This window comes from Emys orbicularis, chromosome 1 (assembly GCF_028017835.1).
Source record: "Emys orbicularis isolate rEmyOrb1 chromosome 1, rEmyOrb1.hap1, whole genome shotgun sequence".
Taxonomy (NCBI): Eukaryota; Metazoa; Chordata; order Testudines; family Emydidae; genus Emys; species Emys orbicularis.
Window position 1 is genome coordinate 109,325,349 of NC_088683.1, and position 26,905 is coordinate 109,352,253.

General features: G+C 44.6%; 1 protein-coding gene across 1 annotated transcript; it reads left to right on the top strand.

Moving 5' to 3' along the window:
- The first annotated feature begins 5,182 nt into the window (after positions 1-5,182).
- On the top strand, positions 5,183-26,841 carry WEE2 (WEE2 oocyte meiosis inhibiting kinase). The gene is made up of 11 exons (XM_065406642.1): positions 5,183-5,539; positions 9,480-9,679; positions 10,634-10,685; positions 14,168-14,340; positions 16,983-17,104; positions 18,403-18,549; positions 20,662-20,766; positions 21,156-21,241; positions 22,290-22,460; positions 22,566-22,708; positions 26,682-26,841. Exons 1-11 carry the CDS (start codon positions 5,183-5,185, stop codon positions 26,839-26,841), a joined length of 1,716 nt encoding a protein of 571 aa, XP_065262714.1.
- Positions 26,842-26,905: the final 64 nt, after the last annotated feature.

Genomic DNA, 26,905 nt, shown 5'->3' on the forward strand with positions numbered 1-26,905 from the left:
AGTGGAGAAACTGCTGGATTTCAAGTGACCTGGAGTTTGTGCAAGTCAGTTTCTCTACTGAGATTAGTATCCTCACAACCTGGAACCTAAACTGTCAGTTTCATCATCCCTGTTAAATGCAACTGGCATAGTGGGATGTGCAATCAGATAATCATAAATATGGGTTATTTATACTGTACCAGGAGATGTTAACTTTTCAGTGGCGTGCACTGTAGATCGTATAGATAGATTAGATTATAAAATTATTTTGATATTATTTTTTGAAAAACAGATATTTGTGCCACTGATCCAAACATTAGACTGTCATTTGCTGCAATATTTCTGAACTATATTGTCAGTGCTAAATATAGGTCCTGATCCTGAAAGTGGATGAGTGTGGGCACCCCATTATACCAACAGAGAGCCCGATTGAAGTCAGTATGGACTCCTGCACAGACCTCTGCAGAATTAGTGCTTAAGGATATAGTTTCCTTGGGGCTGTGCCTTGTGACTTCCACTGTGTTATGCACAACACTGAGCACTATTAAGACTCCATATATATTAATAACTATTAGTACAAAGGTAACCAAAATAGACATAGCTATTGAAGTGTAATCTGGCTAGCGCAAAGGACAGAGATCCAAGACTCCTAAATTTCTGGCTCTACTGCTGATTCTTTTTGGGAACTTGGAAACATCTGTGTTTCTTGAAAAAGTCACTTAATCTTCCTGTACATTATCATACCCATCTTTATAATCCTAACAGAGAAGAATCTAGAGGCCCTGGTGGATGCTCTTTCATCCCAATTAGGCAGAATTCCCAACTAACAGTAGACCTCTTTTCAGAAGAAATGACACTGTCTGAGTCGCTGTAGAGCTCTACTGAGCATGGCATACTAAATCAGCCCATGGAATTGAGCAGAGGCAATATCTACACTAGGGTAGAAACAGAACCTATTGCCTGCTCCATGTCAGTGCCCTCAATAGCTAAGAGATGCTCATCAGGAATAGATTTCAGAGTAGCAGCCGTGTTAGTCTGTATCCGCAAAAATAACAGGAGTACTTGTGGCACCTTAGAGACTAACAAATTTATTAGAGCATAAGCTTTCGTGGGCTACAACCCACTTCTTCGGATGCATCCGAAGAAGTGGGTTGTAGCCCACGAAAGCTTATGCTCTAATAAATTTGTTAGTCTCTAAGGTGCCACAAGTACTCCTGTTATTTTCATCAGGAATAGTTGGCTTGGAAGTTGCAAGCTCACCATTGGGGGAGGCAGTGATGATGACTGAGATGTATTGCAGCTACAGAGGGACTGAAAGCTGTTTTCAGAGGAGCACACAGAATCAGGATAAGATTGAAACACAAAAATCTAAGAACTACCAAGGCAATCCAAAAGCAACCAAGTTGAGTGTAATTACTATCCTTATTAAGCAGCCAGCATTGTCATTAAATATCATTAGGCTTAAATCAGTTCCCTTGGAGACTTTCTGATTAATTGGATTACCCAATTAAGCAGCCCAAATTAAAAGGAAGGTATTGTCATAAAATTCTTAATGGTCTCACTTTTTTCCTATGGAGCTGGTCTGGATATGCAATACACCATTCAAAAGCTCATGATCCATAGATGTCAAAAGTGGCTTTGGCATTTCAAATTGATCAAGTGGTGACCAGCTGCTATGAACTTCAGATCAGGTAGATTCAATATTGAGAAGGTGCACTGTTTGTTTCACAAAACCTATACACAGTTTTACTTTGCAGCAGCATGTGGTATTTAGCCTAGGGCGTTTTCTGTGGAAGGTGACTTGTAAAGGGGGAAAAAGTGGCCTGTTTTGCTACTGAATGAGGCTTAAAGAAAGGCCAATCCTGCATATATTTACACACATACTTAGCTTTACACTCCAAGTAGCCCCATTGACTACAACAGGACTACTTACATATTTAAAGTTAAGCACATGCTGAAGTGTTTGCAGTCTGAACAATTACCTAATTTTTCACATTAGAAATACCAAATATTGAGTTCTGGTTTTTGTTGGAAAATTTCCCCCAGGACTAGAGCAATTATAACATCTTAGGAAACAGAAACCTGAGTACATTAAGAGCTGAAGCAATTTTTAGACATACATACAGTTTAAAACTCAAGGCCAAATTCTCTGCTTGAGTAACTTCATTGAAACCAAGAGAATTATGCCAGGAGAGAATCTGGCTTCTGTGCTATTTGTTTCTGTTAACACATATTTAATTCAAATAATTGAAAAACAATTGGGCAAAATGTGTTGTTTGAAACAGATTAAAATATCCTTGTACGTCTAACTGAGGGCTGATAAATCTCTTAGCCAGTTCTACAGTCCTCCAAAGAGTTGTCCAGCAAACACAGGAGGTCAAGTCTTGTTATTCCTAATATACCACAACAAGCAAGGGTGAACATCCTTTTATGCCTCCTTTATATGGTAAAGAGAAACAAAAAGTAGTAACAAGCCTTCCCCTCCTCCTCCTTTTTTTAATCACATGTCCGGTTTTCTTCAGTAAAGCCCTTTATGATATAAGGGTGGGACGGTTTGGGAGACAGGGGACTGACAATTGGGGGATGAGGTTTTTCATCTCTAGGTCACTAGTTCAAAGCTAGTTAATAGTGACTGGAAAAGGAAATTATGTATTTATTCGCTTAGATTTAAAATAAAAGATTCCTACCCAAGTTCTAGTCACTCTAGCACATCATTAAGAACACATTGAAACCTCCCCTCCCCCGCAGCATTAAAGTAGCCATTTCACAAGAACTCAGCCAGCCAGACACCTATATTCCAGCTTTTCACCATTGTGGGCAGCACACCCTCCGCCTTCTCCAAAACCCTTCCCAAACAGGTGTCTTTGACAGTGTGCCCAGAAGGTCACTGACTCTGGGTTATTTCAGACTATGCAGGTGTGAGGGTATGAGAGCCATTACAAGGAAGACCCTGCTAGTTGCCCAGTCTCTGGGGATCCAGCTTGGGCACCCCAGCTGACTGCAGTTGTGATAGTATGGCCTAGGAGAGAGGTGATCCCTCAAGTAAGTCAGTCGCAGGCCATTTATGGCTTCATAGGTCATAACCAACACCTTAAAGTCCTCCCAGAGACCAATAGGCAGCCAGTGCCCATCCTGGAGCACTGGTGTCATGTTGCCAGCAAAATGCCTCATTCAACAAATGAGCCCCTGCATTCTACACCAGCCTCAGTCTCTGAATGGTTTAAGGAGTAGCCTCATGTAGAGTTCATTGCAATAGTCTAATCTTGAGATACCAAAAGCGTGGATAAGTGGGGCAAGGTCCACATCCAAGAGGAAAGTTCACAGTCTCCTAGCCGGCCGCAGGTGGTAAAAAGCTGACTTGGTCACTGCTCTGTTATCCTCTGATAGCTATTTAGTAGCCCATATAAAATGAGTTAATCACTGGTACAAAATCCTAAATTGCCATCCCTTTTATTAGTAGTCAGCTCATATTGCTAGGACTGCATGGCCCTCAACTGACCTCCCCTCTCCCTCCTACAGGTGGCCCCTCCAGGCCCCCTTAGTATGTATGTGTGTGGGGAGGGAGGGGAGATAGGGAACACATGCACTGCTTATGCCAGAGCTGTACCTGTTCTGTGGCTAGAGGATTCCCCTTTTTCATGCTTGCCATTCTGGCAGCTTTCCCTGGCACTAAGGAAAAAAAGCCATTGTAGTTCCCAGTTCATTAAAATTCTATATTCCTCTTCAAAAACATGCACTTCACAATGGCACACAAAATCCTTGGTTTCTAAGGACAGCCACAAAGAGAAGGGCCATTGTCCCACTCCTGGGTGGGTGAGAGATGAACGACTCCGTGGGCGATCTCACACTATACATTCACAGTATAGTGTGACCCCCCTTATAAATTAAAAACACTTTTAAATATATTTAACACCATTATAAATGCTGGATGTAAAGCAGGGTTTGGGGTGGAGGGTGACAGCCTGCGACTCTCCATGTAATAACCTTGTGACCTCCTGAGGGGTCCCGACCCCCAATTTGAAAACTCACTCCTGTTGTAGAGGCCCGGTCTTGTTCTCCCTCCCCTCCCACCCCACCCTCTTTTGAGGTCTAACACATTCTAAATAATGCTATTGAATTTCTCCACATGGGTTACAGCACTTGCTCAAAACAATGTACTACTCAGTCAGAGAGTCTAAAGGGAGACCTTAGAAGTGGGACTCAGATATTAGTCCTGTAACCAAAGGACTAATAATTGACAAAGATACAGGCTACCTATCTTGTCAGACTAATGCAAAATAAAATAGACAAGCTTTCAGGAAATGCAGCCTCTTCATTAGGCTCTGGGAAACTGAGTGAGGGACAAGAATTAGAAAGTAAGGAGAAGGTGTGTAGGAAAGTGTAGCTGTCCCACCAGGCTGTTTGCAAACAGTGGGCTCTGCTACACTACCATCTAAGTCTATGACAAAATGGAATTGCCTTTGACTTCAATAGGAGCAGGATGGGCCCCAGCAATTGTAAACAGGTGATGCTGAGTTCTAATTGTCACCTATTAACAATGGTACAGCTGCAGGCTGGTGGTTATAAATGCTGTGGGAGCAGCAGTAGTTGTTAGTTTCTCACTAAGAATGGGCTTTGCTAGAAAATATTTGGTAACTGTCTGAGGGCCTCCTGCTTTTACAGCTGTATGTAACATAGTACTTTCTCTTAGAGATGTAGTGCCAAGGAGCTAGTGGGAGTCACTATATCTGGCTTATCAAGTAGTATAATGTGATTTGTGTATCTGTTGTGGGAAGTGGATGGAATATTTAGTAACTCTTTTTGGTGGAGGGGGGATACTCTCTATGCCTCATCCTGATCTTATTTACACAGGCTTAATATCACAATAACACTTCATTTGGGCTATTCCTGATTTACACTAGTGAGAGTAGGACCAGGATTTATTTTACAAAGCTTGAACTAAGCTCTGAATGGATTCTTTGGGGGGAGGGTAATTCCAAGTTATTTCCCCTTACTTAGTATAGTCAAATGACTGTTATGATCAATCTAAACTCCTGTATGTGTGGGGTTAAGGCTACAAATCTGATATCTGAAATAATGAATCTCCTGTGGAGGAAATAGGGTGGTTACTTACAATCAATCTTGTAAAAAACACTCTGTATCCCCTCTTACTGATCAAATGGGCCGTTATCAATTGTATTCATTCTGTGTCTTTCTAGCCACAATGGATGACTGGGACGAGAGTGATGAACTTATCCAGAAACTGGATTTTTCCAGCTGCGCTGAAGAGAATGAGATGGAAGAGGACAGTAGTATACAAGAAGAGGCTCCCCAAAGTTCAAGCCCCCAGAAGAGCTGGGATTTTCAGAGTTGGAGAGTTAACAGTTCTCTTGCAGTAACCCCCAAAAGAAAAGTTGGTGATGTGTCTCTGACTCGTACTAAAACATGGGTGAGTCCCACTGTGGACTCTGCTTCATCCTTGAGAAAGAATGCTGGTCCTGCCTGGGAATGTCCTGGGACTCCACTGCATTACGTCACCTGGAGAAAACTGCAGCTGTGTGACACCCCGCACACTCCCAAGGCAAGGAAATGTCTCTCTGCCCATTTGAATATATGTTGTATTAAATATATTGCAAGAATTACATTAGATAGGTGATGAGCAGGGGCTACTATCTACCATGTGGAACGTGCTTGTTTGACTGCCACCTTATTGGTTCTCCCCTCTGCCTCATTCCCAGTTTGTATGTTTTACCTACTTTCTCATCATAAACCTAGACTGAGCACTGGAAGGCAGGGGCTAGTTCTGTTTGTGAACCACAAATATCTCTTCCCTGGAACAAACATTTGGGGAGTGTCTAGTCCAGCCTTAACAAACATGCTTAACTACCTTGAGTTAACTGGCAATCAATTAGCTTGGCTAAAAAGACATCCCTTACCCTTAGATGTATCCTTAGTGTTGAGAGCCCCTTAAGCATTCTGTGTATTCAGGCAGCTCCCACTTAAAACAAAGCTTAAGCTCAGTACGAATAAATGCTCTTTATAGTGGTCAGTATTTAGAACTCTCTACCATTGAGGTAGATTAATTGTCCTTAATAGGATTCAAGGAGAAAACAGACCATTATTTGGACATACATAGTACTTGGAAGCAAGATGCTGTAGTTGATTACTTATTCCTAGTTTCCAGATTGTTCTTTGGATCGTTAAATGGAACTTGCTGTTATCAAGAGCTGGCTAGAAAAAGGGGAAACTTTCATGAAATGTAATGGTATTTTCCATTCATTGTCAAATCTGAAACACCTCTAACCAGTTTATTCTGTCCAGCTACGCTGATACTTCTGTGCACAAAACTGAACTGTTCATCAAAGCTGGGGTTGGGTAGGAATCATTCTCATGGCAAACTAGTTTTGTATGAGCCCTTAGGGGGTGGAGTTGGGAGAGGAATGTGGTAGAAGCACTAATCACCTTCCTCTGGCTCACTGATGAAAGATACTTGTGTGCAATAGATGTAAAGTTAAGTTTCTTGGAGAAGGTCATTGATTAATTTTGGTCCTTATTTTCTGTTCCCATAGAAGTTCCTGAATGAGTCCCCTATAGGGTGATGTATCAATAAAACAGACAGTGCTTCCCTCCTGTACTGGTGGAGACCTGGAACTTACTGTGTCCTCACAGGACTTCTCTGCATTGTTGTAAATGCACAGATGTCCCTTTGCATCCTATGACTCACAAAGGCCATCACACACCATCACACCCAGTATTTCTTTCTCAATTGACTGGCAACTAGGTTGCTCCTTTGGTTGAATGGAGCACAGCAGACCCAATTCATAGAATATCAGGGTTGGAAGGGACCTGAGGAGGTCATCTAGTCCAACCCCCTGCTTGAAGCAGGACCAATCCCCAACTAAGGCTTTGTCTTCACTACCCGCCGATCCGGCGGGTAGCAATCGGTTTTTCGGGGATCGACTTACCGCGTCTAGTGAAGACGCGGTAAAATCGATCCCTGATCGCTCTGCCGTCGACTCCGGAAATCCACCTCGGCAGGAGGCGGCAGCGGAGTCGGCGGCAGCGCGGCAGCGGTCGACTTTCCCGCGTCCTCACCGCTAGGTAAGCCGACCTAAAATACGCAACTTCAGCTACGGTATTCACGTAGCTGAAGTTGCGTATCTTAGGTCGGACCCCCGCTGCAGTGTAGACCTAGCCTTAATCATACCAGCCAGGGCTTTGCCAAGCCTGACCTTAAAAACCTCTAAGGAAGGAGATTCCTTTAATGCTTCTTGATGCAGGTTTTTTTTTTTGGGGGGGGGGGGGGGGATAGGATTTGGATTTCCACCTGGCCAGTAGATCCAGGGACTAATGTACATCAAAGGGCTTTTGCTTTTGGATCTCCTTGTATCTCTCATGGATTATGGGTCTGGTGAGGAACAGATGTCATACGACTAATAGTGCAGATAGCAGTTTAGTTTGCCCATCCACTGGATGATGTTCTGGTGTCCCACTTCTGACTTGCAACATTCCCTTACTCCAATTTGGACACTCACTACTCCTTGGAGCATTAGAGAACTGGAGTAGGAGCTTCCTTAGGCTTAACTTGAGAGCTTGGCATAATGAATCTTCTTCTCAAGTGTTAGATGTTGGCAAACCACAGAATCTTAAACAGTCTGACTAAAATCTCTTTCCTCAATTGCACAAGTTTATTTTCTTGTCTTGTGATGACATCCTGCTAGTTCTCCAAGAAGTCCTTTAGCCTAAAATAGGGGAATCGAGACCTGCGTTTAATGTAATAAATGCTGAAATGTTAAAATTTTCTTTTCTCTACATATCATAAATAAGTAAAAGCCAGTTCCTTAGTATTCTAGGATGCATTTTGTCAGGTCCTGCTGACTTGAAGACCTCCAATCTGTCTATGGGTACGTCTTCACTACCCGCCGTATCGGCGGGTAGCAATAGATTTATCTGGGATCGATATATCGCGTCTTAACGAGACGCAATATATCGATCCCCGGACGCGCTCACCGTCGACTCCGGAACTCCACCAGAGCAAGCGGCGGTAGCGCAGTCGACGGGGGAGCCGCGGCCGTCGATCCCGCACCGTCTGGACCCCCGGTAATTCGTTCCAAGATACTTCGACTTCAGCTACACTATTCGCGTAGCTGAAGTTGCATATCTTGGATCGATTTCCGCCCCCCCCCCCCCAGTGTAGACCACCCCTAAGTAACTCTTACCTTGCTCTTTCCCTATTTTAACCTCAAATCAGACTCCATTTACACTGATGATCACTACATTAATCGTCTGATCACGCCTAGCCTTTTTGGTGAAAACTGAAACAGCCCAGTGTTAAATGTCCTTTTTATCACTGTGTTTTGTTATTGCCTTCCCCTCCTCATTGAATAATGGGCCTACTCTGTCCTTGGTCGTCGTCTTGTTTCTAATGTATTGGTAAAATATTTACTTGTTACCCTTTGTCCTTAGATAGTTTAATTGTGTTTTGTGCATTGGCTTTTCTAATTTTGTCCCTAGATGCTGTTGGGTTTTTATATTTATCCTTTGTAATGTGAGCTAGTTTCTGCTTTTTATGACTTTTTGCATTTCAGGTCACTGAAGATCTCCTGATTAAGCCAGGATGGTCTCTTAACCATACTTCTGTCTTCCCTACGCAGTGGGATAGTTTGCTCTTTAGTCATCTCAGCATGCTACAAGGAGTGCATCTATAGTGCTGCTGGGAGGTATAATTCCCAGCCCACGTAGACTTAGCTGTACTAGCTTTGCTCCAGCAGAATGCCTAAAAATAGCAATGCGGCCACCTGGCCATGGAGGCATAGGTGTCAGCTCAGGCTAGCTGGCAGGGTACAACCTGACATCCTAAGCATGTATCTGGGCTGCTGCCGGTACCACAGAGGCCATGCTACCATTTCAAGAAGTTGTCTTGAGCAGAGCTTGTGCATGTATGTCTACCTAGCCTGGGTAGACCTACTCCTCCCAGCTGCAGTGTAAATGCACCTTAGCTGGCCACACAAAGGTAGGGATGAATCTGCTGTGTGAAGCTAGAAACTTGTTTCCATCTGTATGGAAAGCACCATAACAATGACGATTAATGAGTCATCAGAAAGGTGATTCAATGCACTTTGTCAGTAAAACCTTAACTAAAAACAAACAAACCCGTCACCTTCTAGTAACCAGGCTCTTATCTAGAGGAGCAGCAAGCTACAAAGACTCAGTCTTGAGTGATTGTCTTATTGCATTTTGCCTTGTAAAATCTCATGGGCTAAACTTGAAGATCTCAATCTGTCTAGCTTATCAAAGAGAAGATTGAGACATGACTTAACTAGAATGAATCTTCATGGAGAGAAAATATAGATACTAAAAGTCCCTTTTCAGAAGGGGGGTAAAGAAGTTAGCGGACAGCAAAACCACCTTTTGGTGGATCTGACCCTGAAGACAAACTGGCAAATTATTGCTGTCTGCCCTGAACAAAACAGTAGCTAGAGGACACTTTTAACTCACTTTGTTTTTATTTTTAAATCCAGAGTCTCTTAACAAAGACTGCTTTTCCTTCAACCGTGGGAAAATTCCCCTCCAAAGGTCCCCGGCACTTGAGATTTACTCCTGGTGCTGATCCAGATGATTCTGCCCAGGCTTCGCTGGTCAACATTAACCCATTTACACCAGAGTCATATCGACAGATGCTCTTCCCTCCCAATGGCAAGAGGAAAGCTAGAGGAGAGCTGTAAGTGTACTGTGGCTAAACAGAGAAGGGGGAGGAAGGGAGTGGATTTTTAAAAGAAACTTAAGCGATGATGGAAGAATTTGGTACATCTTCCTCCTCGCTCTCCCAGGATGAAACAACTAAACTCAGTGGAGTGGAATCAGGCATGCAGAGCAAACACTACTGGGAGGTGGGGCTGGTAAACCAGAAATGTGGAATAAAGAACCATCCTGGCTTCCTTTTATCGGGACTATGAATGTAATATAGCCTGTGCTTACAATATTTGTGTCTAGTACTATAACAGATGAGAACAGAATTCAAACTCTGGTGGGAGTGGGCCCCACCTTTCTCTCTCCCAAGTCATGAAGGGTGAGTCTAGCATAGCTCCGCATATGCGCTAGGAAGGCTGGTGTATGTTCAGAAAACCTTGCGCTTGAATGGCTCTGAACTGCATATCCTTGACTCCTTCAAAAAGTCAGGTTCAGATCGGGTTGTGGCCTAATCTATAATACATAGTGAAACCTGATTATAGCGAGGTTCTGCTCACTTCCGAAGATCCCAAACTGCATTTAGACATGCTCTGAGCAGGGTGTTCTATAAACATAGTGGCAAAACCCCTGGTGGCTGTTATTCCCTAGTGCCCCCGCAACTTTCACCTCTGTTAGAGCTGCATAGAGAGTGTAGTGGTGGCAAGCTATCAAATTAGCTAGTGTGGATGCCATATGGAAGTTGGAATATGTGGACTTTCTAAACTGGAACATGAATTTCCCAGCTCATGACCGCAGCTTTCTTTGGCCTAATCCAAAGAAACTCACTGTGTACCAATCCTCTGGAAGAGCCTTATAAATATTTTACCAGACTTGAGTAGTTTTGAAGCTGCTCTTTAAAAATGTAAACACGTGAAACTTAAGTCTTGTGGCTGCTGCAATAGGATAGTGTGTGTCCAGGCTCACTTGTGGCTAAATCTCATTTTAGGGGAGATCCCACTCTAAGCGGGGGCAAGGTGGAGCAGGGGCTGCCAGCCAAGGTGAGTGTCTCTGCATAGTTGCCTAGTACAGAAAAAATTGCCCCTTACTTTATCTGTACTAGTATTAATAATGTATGCTATTGTGTAACTCAAGAATGCTATGAGGAAAAAATTATATACTCAAGTTTGAATAGCAGAGAATCCAGGAAGAACCAAATATGGTACATTAATCGATGTCATTAGACTGAAAGTAGTTTACTTGATTTGACAAACTTACATTTGGCTAGATCTGAAACTCTTACAACTAGTTCTAGAATTCTCACTGGTCCTGGCCAACATCCATTCTATAAATGATCATGTGATGGCCAGGAATTCATGTTCCTTCATGGGGAAAGTAATAAGACTACTGTAAATACAGACAAGCTCTTGCTATCTCAACATGGCTGGAAAGAGTAATCCTGTTGCTACCCCTATTAAATAGTGTTCAGTAAGCTAGTAACCTCAAATTTCCAAATTCCAAATATTAGTCTGTAGACTTAAGAAAATACTTATTGTAACTTTACAGTGAAAGGTGTTAGCAGCTAACCATTCAGACTGGTGGTTCTGTTGCAACAGCTGACATCACGAACACTTGAAATAGGGTAGTACATTCCTAAATGCTGCTTAGGTGGTTAATCTCAGTCACCACCTTCAGCAGGAAAGAGAATCTTGTACTTGGTCATGGCAAGTAAGTGGAAAGGGACGTTCTTCTCAAAAGATTTTGAATAGTACTTGTATCTCACATTATTGGCAGCTCACAGCACTTCACTGACAATTAAGCCTGAAGTCACTTCACAAGGATGAAGACTGACATAACTGTATTACAGATTAGTAAACTGTGCTACAGAGCAGCTAAGTAGTAGTGACTCTGTGGCAGGGCTGAGAAGAGTCAGGATTCCACTCACTGCTAAATGCTTCCCTTTTATCATTAAGTATAAGCAGAGGCTGTGCCTACACTAAAAGTGCTTTACTGGTATAGGAATCCAGCACAATACTGGCAAAGCTCCTAGAGTTATAATGGCAAAACTATGCTCTGTACCATATAGTAAAACCATCCCCCATGAGCAAAACAAACACATTTTACTGGTATAAGTGCATCATGTTAGGGGCTTCTGCTAGCACAGTGATGATGGTCAGGGATGGCCCCCCTGGCATGGCTGTGCTGGCAGAAATCTGTAGTGAAGACATTGGCATCCAATGTGATCCGCTATGGCTAACTACACTGGCTGAGTGCATCTGACTTGACTGGAGCTGAACCAGTTTCCACCACCTGAGAATCTGGCCCCTATTCTGTTTTAGGATCTAATCTTTATAATCAAAAGCTCGTCACTTCATCTGAATTAATCTTGGATTTACTCAATATTTTTGCTTTTATTTATTACAACAGACATTAGTTTTTCCCTATGTGACAGCTATCCAAACAATTGAGCTGCTTTAAAAATCAAACCAAGCCAGAATAATTTAAGGGAGTGTTAAAGAAAAACTCAGTATCTCCATTCAAGTAGGTAAAAATCTCAGTTCCTTTACCTTGGAGTCTCTCCCTACTCCACAGACGATAAGTGAATCAATGCAGCTACAAGTATATTCATCATGAAAGCAGTCTAGCAGTGCTTGGGTTGTGCTAAGAAATGGAGAGGTGGTGCTCCCTGCCTGTGAAGGCCAGTGATGCAGCTTAACTTTGACTTGTGTCTTGGAATTTCTCTTGCAAAGCAGAACAGCAGTATAACAACACTTATGACTATGGCAAACAATGGAGAGATCCAGGTAGGGTGACCAGATGTCCCGATTTTATAGGGACTGTCCTGATATTTGGGGCTTTTTTTATATAGGCTCCTATTACCCCCCCACCCTCTGTCCCGATTGTTCACACTTGCTGTCTGGTCACCCTAGATCCAGGATTACTATGGACTACCATGCTCATTAAAAGGAAGCCTCTTACCACTTAGCAATAGATTTGGTTTGACACCAATCAGACAAAACCACTTGTCTAGGGTGAATAAAACTCTGTAAAAGGCGTACTGTTAAGTGTGAGCATGTTAGCTTGGTGCCTAGATTGGTGTATTTTCAGTACTTTTTTTTAAAGCCTTGCAGACACTTTTAAAAAATGTTTGCAGTGAGTTAGGTATGTGTACTGCTTTTTATGCTTAATAGTATCTGGGGGCCGCATTTTAACTGTCCTGTGTAGCACCTCTTCCACTTATGATCACAAACATCTGAGGTAACCTCAGCCATTGCATATGTGGGAAGAAAATGTGCAATGTGAGTCTTATTTTGGGGGGAGAAAAAATTCATGGACTACTCTTGCTCTTTATTTCATATCCCATCTTCACTAGTCCCCTGCTTCCTTGGCTATACTGTCCAGTTGTCTTGTAACTTTCCCTTCTCTCTAGTGATGGTGGCAGATAACTCCTGGTTCCTCCCTTCCTCTTGTGTATCGGTGGCTACTAACATAGGCACACAGGTTGACTATTTTCCAGCTGTTTTCCTAGGCTCTTAATTGTGTGAAGAATGGCCTGGACAGGTGTAGTAGCTGGAAACTTGGACAGGCAGCATTGTGACTACCTCACTTGTCATAGACCTTCAGCAAATACTGTGAAGAATATTGAAAGCTTCTAGACCACAGTCTGAACTGCTGCAGTATTGCACCTACTGTATGCAAATATAGAACAACCATGATGAAATAACTTGTGCATAGCTTGGGGGGCATGCTAGCCAGGATACCAGAACTGTCTTCTAAATTCAAAACATGCATTAGTTCTCTTACTTAAACCACAGCTGGACATGTGGAGCTCCTGTCTAAACTTTTAAAACACTGCAGACTGGTAGACCCTGCCCACCTAACCCTATGCTTCTGAATTTGCCTTCTCCCGATAACTGATATGTTTTGACCAGCCCTCCAGTGGTCTTCCATCTGGAAATTCCTTCTCTGGAGGACAAGAACTAACAGTTCGGTGGTACAGGTCTCCTTCCACCCAATCAAATATCTGTAACCGATTCCCATGTAACTCTACTGTAGTTAATGATTGGAGTCCAATAACATTACCTTCTGCTGCTGCTCCACATTCAGGATGGTTATCTTGGCTGTGGGTCACAACTACCTAAAGGTGGATAGCTGAAGTAGCCTTGAGGTCTATGCCATGGGACCATTTATGCACAGTTAGCTAGAACACCGTGCCCAATTCCTGACCTGCATTAACTAATTGCAGTGCTAGTGAGTCATGGGGGAGAGGGAATTCTTAGCTACTTTCTGCTTGGTGTATGTCAGGTCATCATCAAAGGCCCTGGAACCTCAAACTGGTGATGGAAGGAGGCCATTACAGAGAAGCAGGCAGGAGCTCTGTGTCTGAATGGTTGAGAGTACACAAAAATGAAGAGGGAGCTGAATGGAGACTTTACATGTTAGTTTTATAGGGTCCGCCCTGCACCATTTAAGACCACCTTTGGTGTATGATGAGTCCTTAACTTTTCTTTCTCTTGTTGCTTTGCTTTGTCTAATCCCCTAGAGATTTCTCTTGAGAGAGAGCAACATGGTTTCCCGCTACAAGAAGGAATTCCTGGAGCTAGAAAAAATTGGGGTAGGAGAATTTGGCTCTGTCTACAAGTGTATCAAACGCCTAGATGGATGTGTGTATGCTATCAAGCGCTCGAAGAGGCCTCTGGCAGGATCCTCAGATGAGTGAGTGTATGATCTGGAAACTACAGTGGTAAAAACGCTGCTCTGTGTCAGTTGGGGTATTTTTTTTTTTTTTTTAATGGAATGCTAGGCATATCTTTGAGACCTGTATTTCTACATTACTCACTCCTCCTCCATCCCTCTAAGGATCTTAAAAGCATATCTTTGGAAACTTGTAACTAACACCAGATTTCAGGACAAACCTTGGAAGGAGGAGTAGACTAAAACAGTGGGGGTGTTCATATTCATAGCTCGTAGAAATGTAAGGAGCGGCCATATGGACTGACTTGCCACCTCACTTTGCATCTTGGATTTCAAGAGAACATAATGTCAATACTGGTTCAGACCAATGGTCCATCCAGCCCTGTACCCTGTCTTCAACAGTGGCTGGTGCCAAAGGCTTAAGAGGGAATGAACAGAACAGGGCAATTGATCAGGTGATCCATCCCCTGTCATCCAGTCCCAGCTTCTGGCAGTCTGAAGTTAGGGGCATCATGAACATGGGGTTGTGTCTCTGACCATCTTGGCTAATAACCATTGAATGACTTATTCTCCATGAACTTACCTAATTCTTTTTTGAACCCAGTTATACTTTTGGCCTTCACAGAGTTAGGTCGATTGTGTAATGTGTGAAGTAATTCTTCATGTTAGTTTTAAACCTGAGACCTATTAATTTCATTGGGTGATCCCTGGTTCTTGTTAGTGAATAAGGAAGTGTCGTTTACCCCTTCACATATATCTGCACTATTCATGATTTTATATACCTCTACCATATTTCCCCTCAGTCATGTCTTTCCTAAGCTGAACAGTTCGTCTTCTTAATCTCTCCATATGGAAACTGTTCCATACCCCCTAATCATTTTTGTTGCCCTTCTCTGTACTTTTTCCAATTCTAATGTACTTTTGTGAGATGGGGGCAACTAGAACTGCTTGCAGTATTCAAGGTGTGGGCATACCTTGGATTTATATAGTAGCATTATGATATTTTTTGTTTTATATATCACTTTCCTAGTGGTTCCTAATATTCTGTTAGCTTTTTTGACAGCTGCTGCACATTGAACAGATGTTTTCAGAGAACTATCCACAATGACTCAAATATCTCTTTTCAGTGGTAACAGCAAATTTAGACCCCATTTTGTATGTATACTTGGGATTGTCTTCCTAGGTGCATTACTTTGCACTTATCAAGACTGAATTTCATCTGCCACTTGGTTACCCAGTCACCCAGTTTTTGTAAGATCCCTTTAACTTTTCACAATTATCTTTGGAATTAACTATCTTGAGTAGTTGTCTGCAAACTTTGCCACCTCACTGTTCACCCCCTTTTCCAGAACATTTATGAATGTTGACCAGCACTAATCCCAGTATAAATCCTTGGGGGACCCCAGTATTTACCTCTATTCACTGTGAAAACTGACTGTTCATTCCGATCTTTTAATCAATTAGTGATTGAGAGGATCTTCCCTCTTATCCCATGACTGCCTACTTTGCTTAAAAGCCTTTGATGAGGGACCTTGTCAAAGGTTTTCTGAAAGTCCAAGTACACTATAGCCACTGGATCACCCTTGTCCACATGTTTGACCACCTTCCACCAAATCTAATACATTGAGGCATGATTGCCATTAACAGAAATCATGTTGACTCTTCCCCCAACATATTGTGTTCATCTGTGTCTGATAATTCTGTTCTTCACTATAGGTTTAAACCAATTTGCCTGGTACTGACGTGAGGCTCACTGGCCTGTAATTGCCAGGATTGCCTCTGGAACCTCTTTTACAAATTGGCGTTACATTTGCTATCTACCACTTTACTGACTGGTGGATAATCTCCAATCCCATGCAACTATCTGGCAAACCCCACTGTATCTGTTACTAATATTACTTTGTGAAACCTAGAGGGCATGTGAAATTGATACTCAAAGATGATTTGGGTCTCTTTGCTCATGTTATACTTGCTTGGCTAAAAGGAGCTTCCTATGTAGTTCTGGAAATGCCACTCTTCCTCCGTTATTAGGGGTTGTTGAAACAAAGGCCACGTCTTCGCTCCTGGCAGAAGAGGGAGTAATTTCACAAGAATGCACCCGTTCTTACAGCTTTGGGTGCAGGCAGGTGGATCAGTGTCCTTCTATCACTCCATGGTAGACTAGACAACTAAAGTAACAAATATCAGATGCTTCATCCATTGGACATCACCCTGTTGTGCTGAGGCTCCACAAGTAGAACTCTGAAGTTACTGCTAGCTTTTGGGTTAACTCACTAACTGCCAACCTTGCTTTAGGTCTGACATGCCCAGCCAATACTCCATTAGTGGCTGCTGTGGCTTTGTGTCAGAATAGATTACTTCCATCTGATCTTGACTGCTTCTTATATTAGTCTCAAGATGCTCCTCTCCATAAGCTTCTGAAAATGCCCTTTCCTAAGGACAGGATGGGATTTGCTTCAGAGCCGAGTAATGCCATTCAATCTCCTAAAAATTGCTGTTCAGCATAAAAGCACATCTTTCCCTTCCTCCCTCTTAGGATTGAGAGCTATGAGCACCTGGCCTGACTGGGGAGGTGAGATCCGGTTCTGAACTAGGGTTTCTTGCAGGGCACTGAAGCCCCATTTCTAGAAGATCACCATTGTTTGTTCTGTTTCCATCTCCAGGCAAATGGCATTGCGGGAAGTCTATGCCCATGCAGTGCTTGGACACCATCCCCATGTTGTGCGCTACTACTCCGCTTGGGCAGAGGATGATCACATGATCATTCAGAATGAACACTGCAATGGTAAGAACCTCAGCCTTGTTAAGAGCATAAATGTCAGGGTGACATCTGGTTCCTTGTGGTGCTTAAACCTATGGAGCTCCATCTTACAATGGAGATCAACTTCAGTTGGGTTTAAGGTCAGTTTCTAAACTAGAGCATTTAGGTTAAACCTAAATGCTAACTTTAATGCTTTGCCTTGAGCCAGGAAGGTAACAGCTAGCCCATGTGATGGGGAATGCTATAATGACAATGGGTATAGGGGCAGCTTTAAATAAACTTTAAATGCAGGGTGGGGTACCCATAGCTCACGCATGGTATGCACTCATCATTAGGAATTTTTAAAGTTTTCCCTCATTGCTGTGGTACAGCTGATCTGGGGAATGCATTCCTGATGCCATTGCTGTTTGGGAGTCTGCCACAGAGCTGTACGCCATCAAGCCTCAAGTACTGGAGTAACAGCAGTTTAAAAGGAGCTAATCTGGTACATGAGTGGAACATACCTGGAAAGCAAATTCTCTTGCTCTGACTTAGCTGTGTGAATAGTGCAGTGCCTCAGAGGCAGAACCATAGTGAGGGGGAAACTCCCAAACAGCCTGCTCCTGACCTCATTCCAGTTGGCAGGAATTAGTAGGTGGCGGGCAAGTCCACATCTGGACACTTGGAAGCACTATTGCAAACATCTGGCTCAGTTTAATAGCTCGTGAGGTCTGGGTGTGCGATGTTTTTGTTTTATTTTTGTTATTTGCTTTGGAGTCGTGAGTTAAAATTAGGTTGCAGTAACAAATGACTGTTGATAGTCACCACTGTAACTCAGCACAACTTTCACTGTTTACGAAGACACCCATGACTAGAACCGTGGGGGTGCAGCTGCATAGGGTTAAAAATTAGGCAGAAGATAGCATTTTGTGCAATACCTGATGCATTGAGTGTATCTAAATGAAGAGCAATAAAACAGCTCTGTTATGAGTCTTGCCACCTACATTTCTTTAAATCACTGATTTCTATATCGTAGACTTCCTTGCTCCCTGATCTGCCACTCTTAATAGCTTTAGGTCCCTTCCTGGCAAATAGAAAGTAGGTCTAGAGAGCTGGAGAAACCACTATCCTATGCAATGGCAAGTGTAATGCCAGATGGGTTGTACAGTGCGTAAGTCTCTTTCCTAAACATTGTATGGCTATTCTGACCAAGGTTTGCCACCCTTTGTATAGTTCTTTAGTACTTAGCGTTAATAGGTATCCAGAGTCCAGCAGAAAATGAGTTCAAGCGTCTCACTTCACTAGGAAAAATACCTGCATCAAAAGTTGACTATTTCTCTTAGGTGGGAGCCTTCAAGATGCGCTGTTGGAAAATGCTAAGACTGGGCGCTATTTCCAAGAAGCAGAGTTAAAGGAGATCCTGCTGCAAGTTTCCATGGGGCTAAAGTACATACACAGCTCTGGCCTGGCACACATGGACATCAAACCTAGTAAGTACAGCTCTTTCCTTGTCTGGTCCCTCTCCCCTCATGCTGCCTGTGTCCAGTAATCTGTGTGGTGGTAGGTTGGAAGGTATCTTTCTTCCTACTCCTCGTGGAGTCTAGATCTGCAGTTGAAAGGAAAAGTTGTTGTTGTACTCCATCTTCCTCTTCTCCCCCACCCCCAAAAATGTCTACTGATCATTCTGGATCTGGACAGGGAGCACTGCTATGCTCTGTGTAACTGTAAGAAGAGCAGTCAGGTACAGTTATAACACTCCCTCTTCCTGTTTCTTGTGCGTGGTATGGAAAGAAGAAATGCAATAGTACAGCAGTTGTTCTAAAGAGCTCCACTCTGGGAAGAGGCTTTTTAGTGGCAATATTCAAAATGCACTCTAAGATGACTGGGTTCCATGCACACACCATGCTTTTTCAAGCAACAAATGTGTGCCTATAGTAAAGTAAAAGAATGTTCTTTGAGGACTACAGAGCCACATACTTACAGTAACTCTCCTAGAGGAGGAACTCCCGAACACAGTTAGATATTAGTGGAAACTCAAATAAGGATGGAAAGGACACTCTTTAGAGAGGTGCTCCAGGGCTCCTCCCTGTGCTATCAATGCCAATCTCTAAATTTAATGGGTTAACTACCAAAGTAGGATCCACTAAATCTCTATCTGTTGTATACTCTACAAGATTATAATATAACTCAAAACTGAACCAATATTAAAATGGTACAAAAGCAGAGTTTCATAACTCTGACAGCCAACTGTACAACTTTAAATGCAAAGAAGTGATGATTTTTAACATCTTATTCATTAATGGGCGGGGAGGTAACAGGGAAAAACACGCTACTCAAAGTGAGAGCTAACTTAATTCAGCCAGCAAAAGTTGACTGGTGCTGTTTGCACACATTGAACTAATTTGTTTCTGAAATGTGTGTGAACAGTGCAAACTCTGAGATGGCAACAGTCTACTGGCCTGTGTCCTACATGCAGACTTTGAGCATTTGTAACTTGCTTGCAAGAGGGCTGGAAAAATTGTGGGTTGACATGATCCTGCAGTTTTTTACTTGGGCAAAAATTCTGACAACAGGAGTTTGGCCTATAGGAATTTGCTTTAATAAGGACCATAGGGTTGGATTGTTGGCCAGGGATTTAGTCTCCAAACAGGACTCTACATACAAAGTCTCATAAATCAGGGATGTGAGGCTATCCTCCCTAACCCATAAGCGTAGTGAGTCTCACTGGGGAAAACTGTTTTGCTATATGCAACTCAAATTGAACATTGTTCCAGATTAAAACAAAGCCACAACTGGACAGAGGGAAGGAAAATCGAGACCAAATGAGAACTTTTAAACTCCAAAGAAGTGAAATTATTAGCTTGGGGCTTCTCTTGCTAAGCTCCTACAGCTTCCATTGACTACTAGGAATTGTAGGCAATCAGAATTTCTAAATTCAGGCCCTTGATACTCATCACTGCAGTAACGTTCAGTACCTTAACTAGAAGAAGCAAATCTCTAGTTAAGCAAACATCTCATGTCTGTCTCAAATTTTGCTATTGTACTGAAAAATGTAGTTGTGAAACCTTCTCCTTTACAGTTGGAAATCATGATCCAGGGTTTTTCTTCCCTTCTCCTTCCCTCTTTAACCTTGGCTGACATAGAAGTGTTCGGTTTCAGATAGGTGACCAAGCAGGTCAGCTCAAAGGGGGAAGGACTTCCTTGTTCCTTATCTGGCTAGTCCCTTGTTGCTCAATATAGTACTCCAGCTCAAGTGTCCTGCACCGTGGCGGTGAGGTTGTAGGAAACAATGTCCATTTCCTTTGTCTACCTTGAAGATCCAAATTCACTTTACTATGAAATATCCCAAAATAATAAATGTAAGATTAAGACACTGGGGTGTATGGGTTGTGGTGGGGGTGTGGGGTTTTTTTTTGGGGGGAGGGGGGAAAGATGTACTTGGAGCAGTAATCAGGTGAGTAGCAGCCACTTGTACTACTCTATATGGGAGGGGAACTGATCTACTTCAAGAAACTCCAAATCTGTTGACCATTAGGATACCTGCAAGAGCATTCCATTATGAATAGCCAGTGTTCAACTACATATAAGCTTCTGTCTTCTAGGTAACATCTTCATCTGTCACAAGCTGGTGACTGATGGCTCCGCTGCTCAGGAAGAGAGCGACAGTGAAGATGATGGGTTCTCTTCCAATGTGGTGTATAAAATTGGTAGGTTTAATCTGACTCATGGACTGATTAGTGACTTCTTTCTAAAGCTGCTCTTAAATATTATGCTATAGCCATAGTATCCCTATGTCCCTCAGGCATGACCTGCAAAACTCAGTCCTGGAGGCATAGAGCGCAGAGAGAGGCTTGGTGAAATGTATCAGTCTTCATAGATCTGAGGGCTGTGGTGAATCCAGCCAAGTTATTTTCACTTTGGATTAAAATCCAGACTTCGGATGCCTGGGGTTGAGGGAGGAGCTGGCTCACTAGCTCTCTGATTCCACCTGTTCTTTTGGCCTCTCGGAGCTCCTTTAAGATGCACACATAGTGGGACTTCCCCCGCAGATCTGTGGGTGTCTGTTGGATTTCTAGTTAGTTTCTTCTCCTGTTAGGTGACCTGGGCCATGTGACATCAATAACTAATCCCCAAGTGGAGGAGGGAGACAGTCGTTTTCTGGCCAATGAGATTCTGCAAGAGGTACAACTGCCCCTTTCATTTGGGGGAGGATGGGGCGTGTATGTGTGAAACGGGAGGGTTGGCAGTGGAATATTGTATCTTCTTTATTAACCTGGCTTATATATTTCCTTCCTGGTCCTCTCCTTTCCTGAGCTCAACTTGGTTGAACTCTGAGGCAGGAACCCCTCCTTGTTTCTGTAAAGCACAATTGTATGGTGATGTGTAAATATTTAAATATACTTCACAACTGGGTCTCTGATAGTCTCTGTAACCACATTACATCTCAGTTTATGGGATGGGAAGGAAAAGATAATCTCAAATGCAGACGGTCCTGGTGGGTAGAAACCTGACTACTGAATTGGAGCTATAATTACATTTAAAGCATCTTTATATGCTAGGGTCATTAACACCTGGACAGATATTTGTACAATAGGTATGATTTCCCTTTCTTCCCTACATGGGGGGTCTCCTACCTAAATCCCCTGTATTAAACTAACCTTAGCTTTGCCACTCTGGCATAAACCAAAATAAAGGCCACCACCCTGTCACAAAGGCAAAATGTTAGTGGCCACGGACTGGAGGATGTGGCTCAGACTTCCCAAATGGAAATCTCCTTTGTGGTAAAATGTATTTAGTGTCCAAATCCAATCCATCACATTCCAGCCTTGCATCAAATAGATGGACAGGCGAGGTAATCTAGCAGTAGCCTGACTTGCTACCATGTTGTAAAGGTCAGAGGCATAGATTAGCTAATTTAAGAAGGAGTCCTTCCATCTTGCTGTTGCCTTTCCGGATGTGGGATAGAAGTTCCTCAGGATTTGGAGGATACTCCCAGCTGTGTACAACCTGTTAAAACTAAACAGTATGTTTGGAACAGTGGAAGTGGACCATATTTTTCTCTTCGGAGTCAAAGCCGCAAAGAGTAATGAGTGGGATGGTGGAGGTAGTGCCAGGTAAATGCTTTTTCTAAAGTACTTCCATGAGCCTGTACTCTTATCTTAATGAAGGACCATCTTACTACACCAAATACTGGGGAGAATGTGCATGTAACTGGTTCTTTTCTCCACAGCAATACTGCTATCTGCCAAAGGCAGACATCTTTGCCCTTGCATTAACAATGGCTCTAGCAGCAGGGTCAGGACCACTGCCTCGCAATGATGCCATGTGGCACCATATCCGCAGGGGCAACCTTCCACCAATCCCTCAGCAGCTCACACATGGCTTTCATGGACTCCTTAAGGTGAGGCTCTTCAGGGTGCAATGCAGAGGGGGAAGGGATGTCTCAGATTGGCATTTCGTTATAAGAAACTGTAACCCTCCACTCCTTCCCCACTTCCTCTTCTAGCTCATGGTTCACCCTGACCCAGTTGCAAGACCATCCGCCACGGCTCTTACTAAACACCCAATTCTTCGGCCCTCTCTTGGAAAAGCTGCACAGCTCCAGAAGCAGCTAAATGTGGAGAAGTTTAAGACTGCCATGCTGGAAAGGTAGGGGCTATCTGGGCATAAAGAGGAGGAGCACTGCCGGACAGTGGTGCATTGAGCTGATAGCTTTAATGGCGTGGCAATTGCTCATCAGCCTTTGGTTTGAGATGGTTGGTAGAGCCCTGCAGATATCCACATCTGCAGACCACTTTTGCAGATCACAGCTCAGATGCAGATACAAATTTTTGTATCTGCGCAGGGCTCTGGTGGTAGAAGTACTGGAGTTTTGAATAGTGGGTCTCTAGGGTACTTGGTTCCCAGGTGTGTAGCTAAAGGGAGGGCATTTGAGTCATGGGTATAGTTTGGGGAGTGTGGGGGGGCATTACCCCCAAACAGAGGCAAGGTGTTGGGGGGGGGGGGGCATGTCGCTTTCTCCACCAGACTTCTGCAAGCACAGAGCTGCCCTGCTCTGCTCAGCCTGCTGGGGGAGGAGAGGGGGGATGTCCAGCCTTCCCATGCTTCTCCCCCCACCCCACCCCCCACATGTTTCCACTGGCAGGGAGCAGAGGAGGCTGCTGGAGGGAGCAACTGTTGTAAGGGCTCTGGGTTGCTGCCTCAGCAGCTGGATGCTGCCTCCTGGGTCCTAGTGCCTGCCTGTTTGTTGTACGAGTGCCCTCTCCCTTGGGGGGCTGGCCAAGGAGGGCAGGGAGTGGGGTAGGGGGAAGAGAAGGGGATGGCAGGGGGCAGTGGGGAGAGGAAGGGGATGGGGAAGAGAAGGGGATACAGGAATGTGTGTGTGGCGTGGGCGAGGGGGGGAGAAGCAGGAGCCCAGCATGTGGCGTCCCCATGGCCGCCCGCAGCAGCACCAGAGCAGCGACATCACTGCAGCATGTGCTTTGCCCCCCCCCCACCCCCCAATATCTCCATCAAACTATACCTATGTTTCTAGGGCTCTGCCACAATTCACCTGTATGTAGCTCTAGGAAAGCAGCAGTTCACCTCCAGGTGAAGTGCTGTGCTGGCTAGATCATCTGACTAACCAATGACTTGGCTGACCTATAATCCTGGCCACTAGGGGAGAAGGTGGTCAGCTACAAACAGGATTTATCAACCTTTTTTGATACCAGGGACTGGCTTGCTGTCTTCCTAAACTGTCAGGGAGACCTCAGGGACGGGCACTGATCAACCAACAGCTCATTGAGAAACACTGAGCTACAACATGGAATCTGTGTGTAGGGTAGGGGAATAAATACTGAACTGGCTGCCCTGCCCAGAAGGAAGTAGCAATGTTGAATCAATGCAGATCAGACTTCTCTCTATCCCCCTCCAGCTGCTGCTGCTAGTGGCCTTAAGGGGACGGGGCTGCAGCTGAGGTTATGGGATCAGGTAAGATGTGTTGGCTCTCCCGCCACCAGCTAGGGAGGGGAAAGATGAGAGGTAAACTCTTCTCCCCATGGACAAGAGAGCTTGCAGACTCTGGAAAAGCAAGGCAGAATCAGACAAAGGAATTTCCTACAGATGAGAGCATTACAACAAATGGAGACTAGCGTTGCTTTTGACTGACTGGATTCAGGGCAGCAGGGAGGAATAAACAGACTTGTATTACAGGACTACTTGTGATCTACTAATATCCAGCCACCTCTAATCTTTGAAGAAAAAAATTAATTGGGGATGTGACCGGTTGGATCACAGTACCCCCCTTGGGAGCTGATAACTGATGTGCCAAGACTACTTCTGCCTCTCCTTTCCCTGCCAGCTCGGGACCCCAGCACCCTGTCTTGCTGAGCCAGACACGCCCGTCTGCTCCAACACAGACCCAGGGTCTGAATTATTTGCCCCAAAGCTGCAGACTTAACTGAAAGCAGCTTACAGAAGTGTTCTTGTCTTTAACACTCAAATGCCCAACACCCAATGGGGTCTAAACCCAAATAAATCCGTTTTACCCTGTATAAAGCTTATACAGGGTAAACTAATAAATTGTTTGCCATCTATAACACAGAGAGAGAGAGAGAGAGAGAGAGGCACAGCTGTTTGCCCCCCCCCCCAGGTATTAATACATACTCTGGGTTAATTACTAAGTTTAAAAGTGATTTTATTAAATACAGAAAGTAGGACTTAAGTGGTTCCAAGTAGTAACAGACAGACAGAACAAAGTGAATTACTAAGTAAAATAAAATAACACACAAGTCTATGTCTAATACAGTAAGAAACTGAATACAGACATAGGCGTGCGCAGCCCATTTCATTAGGGTGTGCATCCAGGGAGCCCCGCCCCTGCCCTGCCCTAGTCCCACCCCATCCACTCCCTCCTCCTGGGACCCCTGCCCCTAACTGCCCCCCAGGACTCCACCCTCTACCTAAGCCTCCCTGCTCCTTGTCCCCTGACTGCCCCCCTAGGACCCTACCCCCTACCTGTCCCCTGACTGCCCCGACACTTATCCACACCCCCGCCCCCAGACAGACTCCCGGGACTCCCATGCCCTATCCAGCCACTCCCTGCCCCCTGACAGGACCCCCAGAACTCCCAACCCATACAACCCCCCCCACTCCCTGCCTCCCCATCCCCTCTCCACACCCCTGCCTCCTGACAGCCCCCCCAAAACTCCTGACTCATCCAGCCCCCCCAGCTCCTTGTCCCCCGCCCCCCCCCCACTAACTGCCCCCCCCAGGATCCTCCTTGCTCCCTGACAGACCCCAGGCTCCCTGACTGCCCCCTCCAGAGACCCCCTGCCCCTAACCACCCCCTGGGATCCCGCCCCTTATCCAACCCTGCTGGCCCTGGACCCCTTACCATGAGATGAGGCTCCTAGCCTCCCCGCGGAGCCAAACACTGACCACGGGAGCGCGCAGCCCCAGCCCCCAGAGCGCTGTGCGCGCAGCGGTATGGCTCCAGGGGAGGGGGAAAGGCAGGGGAGGGGCCGGTGGCTTGCTGTGTTCGGCAGGCGCTCCAGCCCGGGAACGCGGACCCCGCGGCTTGCCGCACGGGGAGTGGAGCCATTTGTCCACCCCTGCATTAGGTGTGCCTGGGCACACCCGGCACACCCCGTGCGCATGCCTATGAATACAGATAAGATCTCACCAGTTCCAGTAAGCTTCCTTTTACAGACTAGTCTCTTGCAAGTCTGGGTCCAGCAATCACTCTCACCCCCTTTACTGTCCTTTGTTCCAGTTTCTTTCAGGTATCCTGGGGAGTGGAGAGGCTCTCTTTAGCCAGCGGAAGCCAAAATGGAGGGGTCTCCCACAGGCTTAAATAGACTTTCTCTTGTGGGTGGAGACCCCCTCCTCTCTCCTATGCAAAGTCCAGCTCCAAGATGGAGTCCTTGAGTCACCCGGGCAAGTCACATGTCCATGCATGACTCAGTTTTTACAGGCAGAAACCATTGCCCACATGGTATTTTGAATGTCTCCAGGAAGACCATGTGGATTGGAGCATTCCAAGATGCATTGTGCCTTAAGTGCTTCTTGATTGGGCACTTAACGTTGCAAATTACTTTCTCCAGGAACTGACCAAATGCTCTACTAAGGGTATTTAGAAATCAAGCCAGTACACGGCCAATATTCATAACTTTGAATACAAAAATGATAAATGCATACAAATAGGATTAATAGATTCAGTAGATATGTTATATGGCACAGGTAGCATAAAACCTATTCCAGTTATGTCATATGCCCATAAAGCATTATGGGGTACAACATCACAGGGGACACTAGATATTAGTGACAGACTGGGAAACAAGTTTGTCACAAGTTGCCCTAGACATCAGGTCAACTGCCAGAAAACCTAACCTGTTGTGGAGCAGAAGCTTTAGCTGGAGCTGCTTTGAGTCCTAGTGGACTGAGCATATTGCTGGGAGCACTATAAATTCTCCCAGTCCTGCAACTGTACTGCAATGATGTTGCCATCTAGGTTTGTTAACTTACCTGGGTAAATTGGGGGATGGTGCTTGTCTAGCTTTGAAAAGCAATGACTTGCCTCTGCAGCTGGTGAGGACTGAGTATGGCAAGCTCTGACTTCTCTTCCTCTCCTTTCTCTCAGGGAACTGAGAGCAGCCCGTCTTGCTCAGACCTTCAGGAAGGACCAGTCCTTGGGATGTGCCAGACTAGAGTCTGAAACCTCTTCCAAACAGAACTGCAACAAGCGCCTGGTAGGAGGGAAGAATTCTCGCTCATTCAGCTTTACATGGGGGGGTTACTGAAAATCCCATCACCCAAACTGTTCAGGCTGACAAGTATCCCTGTGGAAGCAGAAGACCCATACAG

Excerpts from the sequence above, each read along its gene's own strand:
- WEE2 (XM_065406642.1), top strand. The coding sequence starts at position 5,183 with ATGGATGACTGGGACGAGAGTGATGAACTTATCCAGAAACTGGATTTT. Across the intron at positions 17,105-18,402 it reads TCAGAATGAACACTGCAATG|GTGGGAGCCTTCAAGATGCG; the intron begins GTAAGAACCTCA and ends TATTTCTCTTAG. Across the intron at positions 18,550-20,661 it reads ACACATGGACATCAAACCTA|GTAACATCTTCATCTGTCAC; the intron begins GTAAGTACAGCT and ends TCTGTCTTCTAG.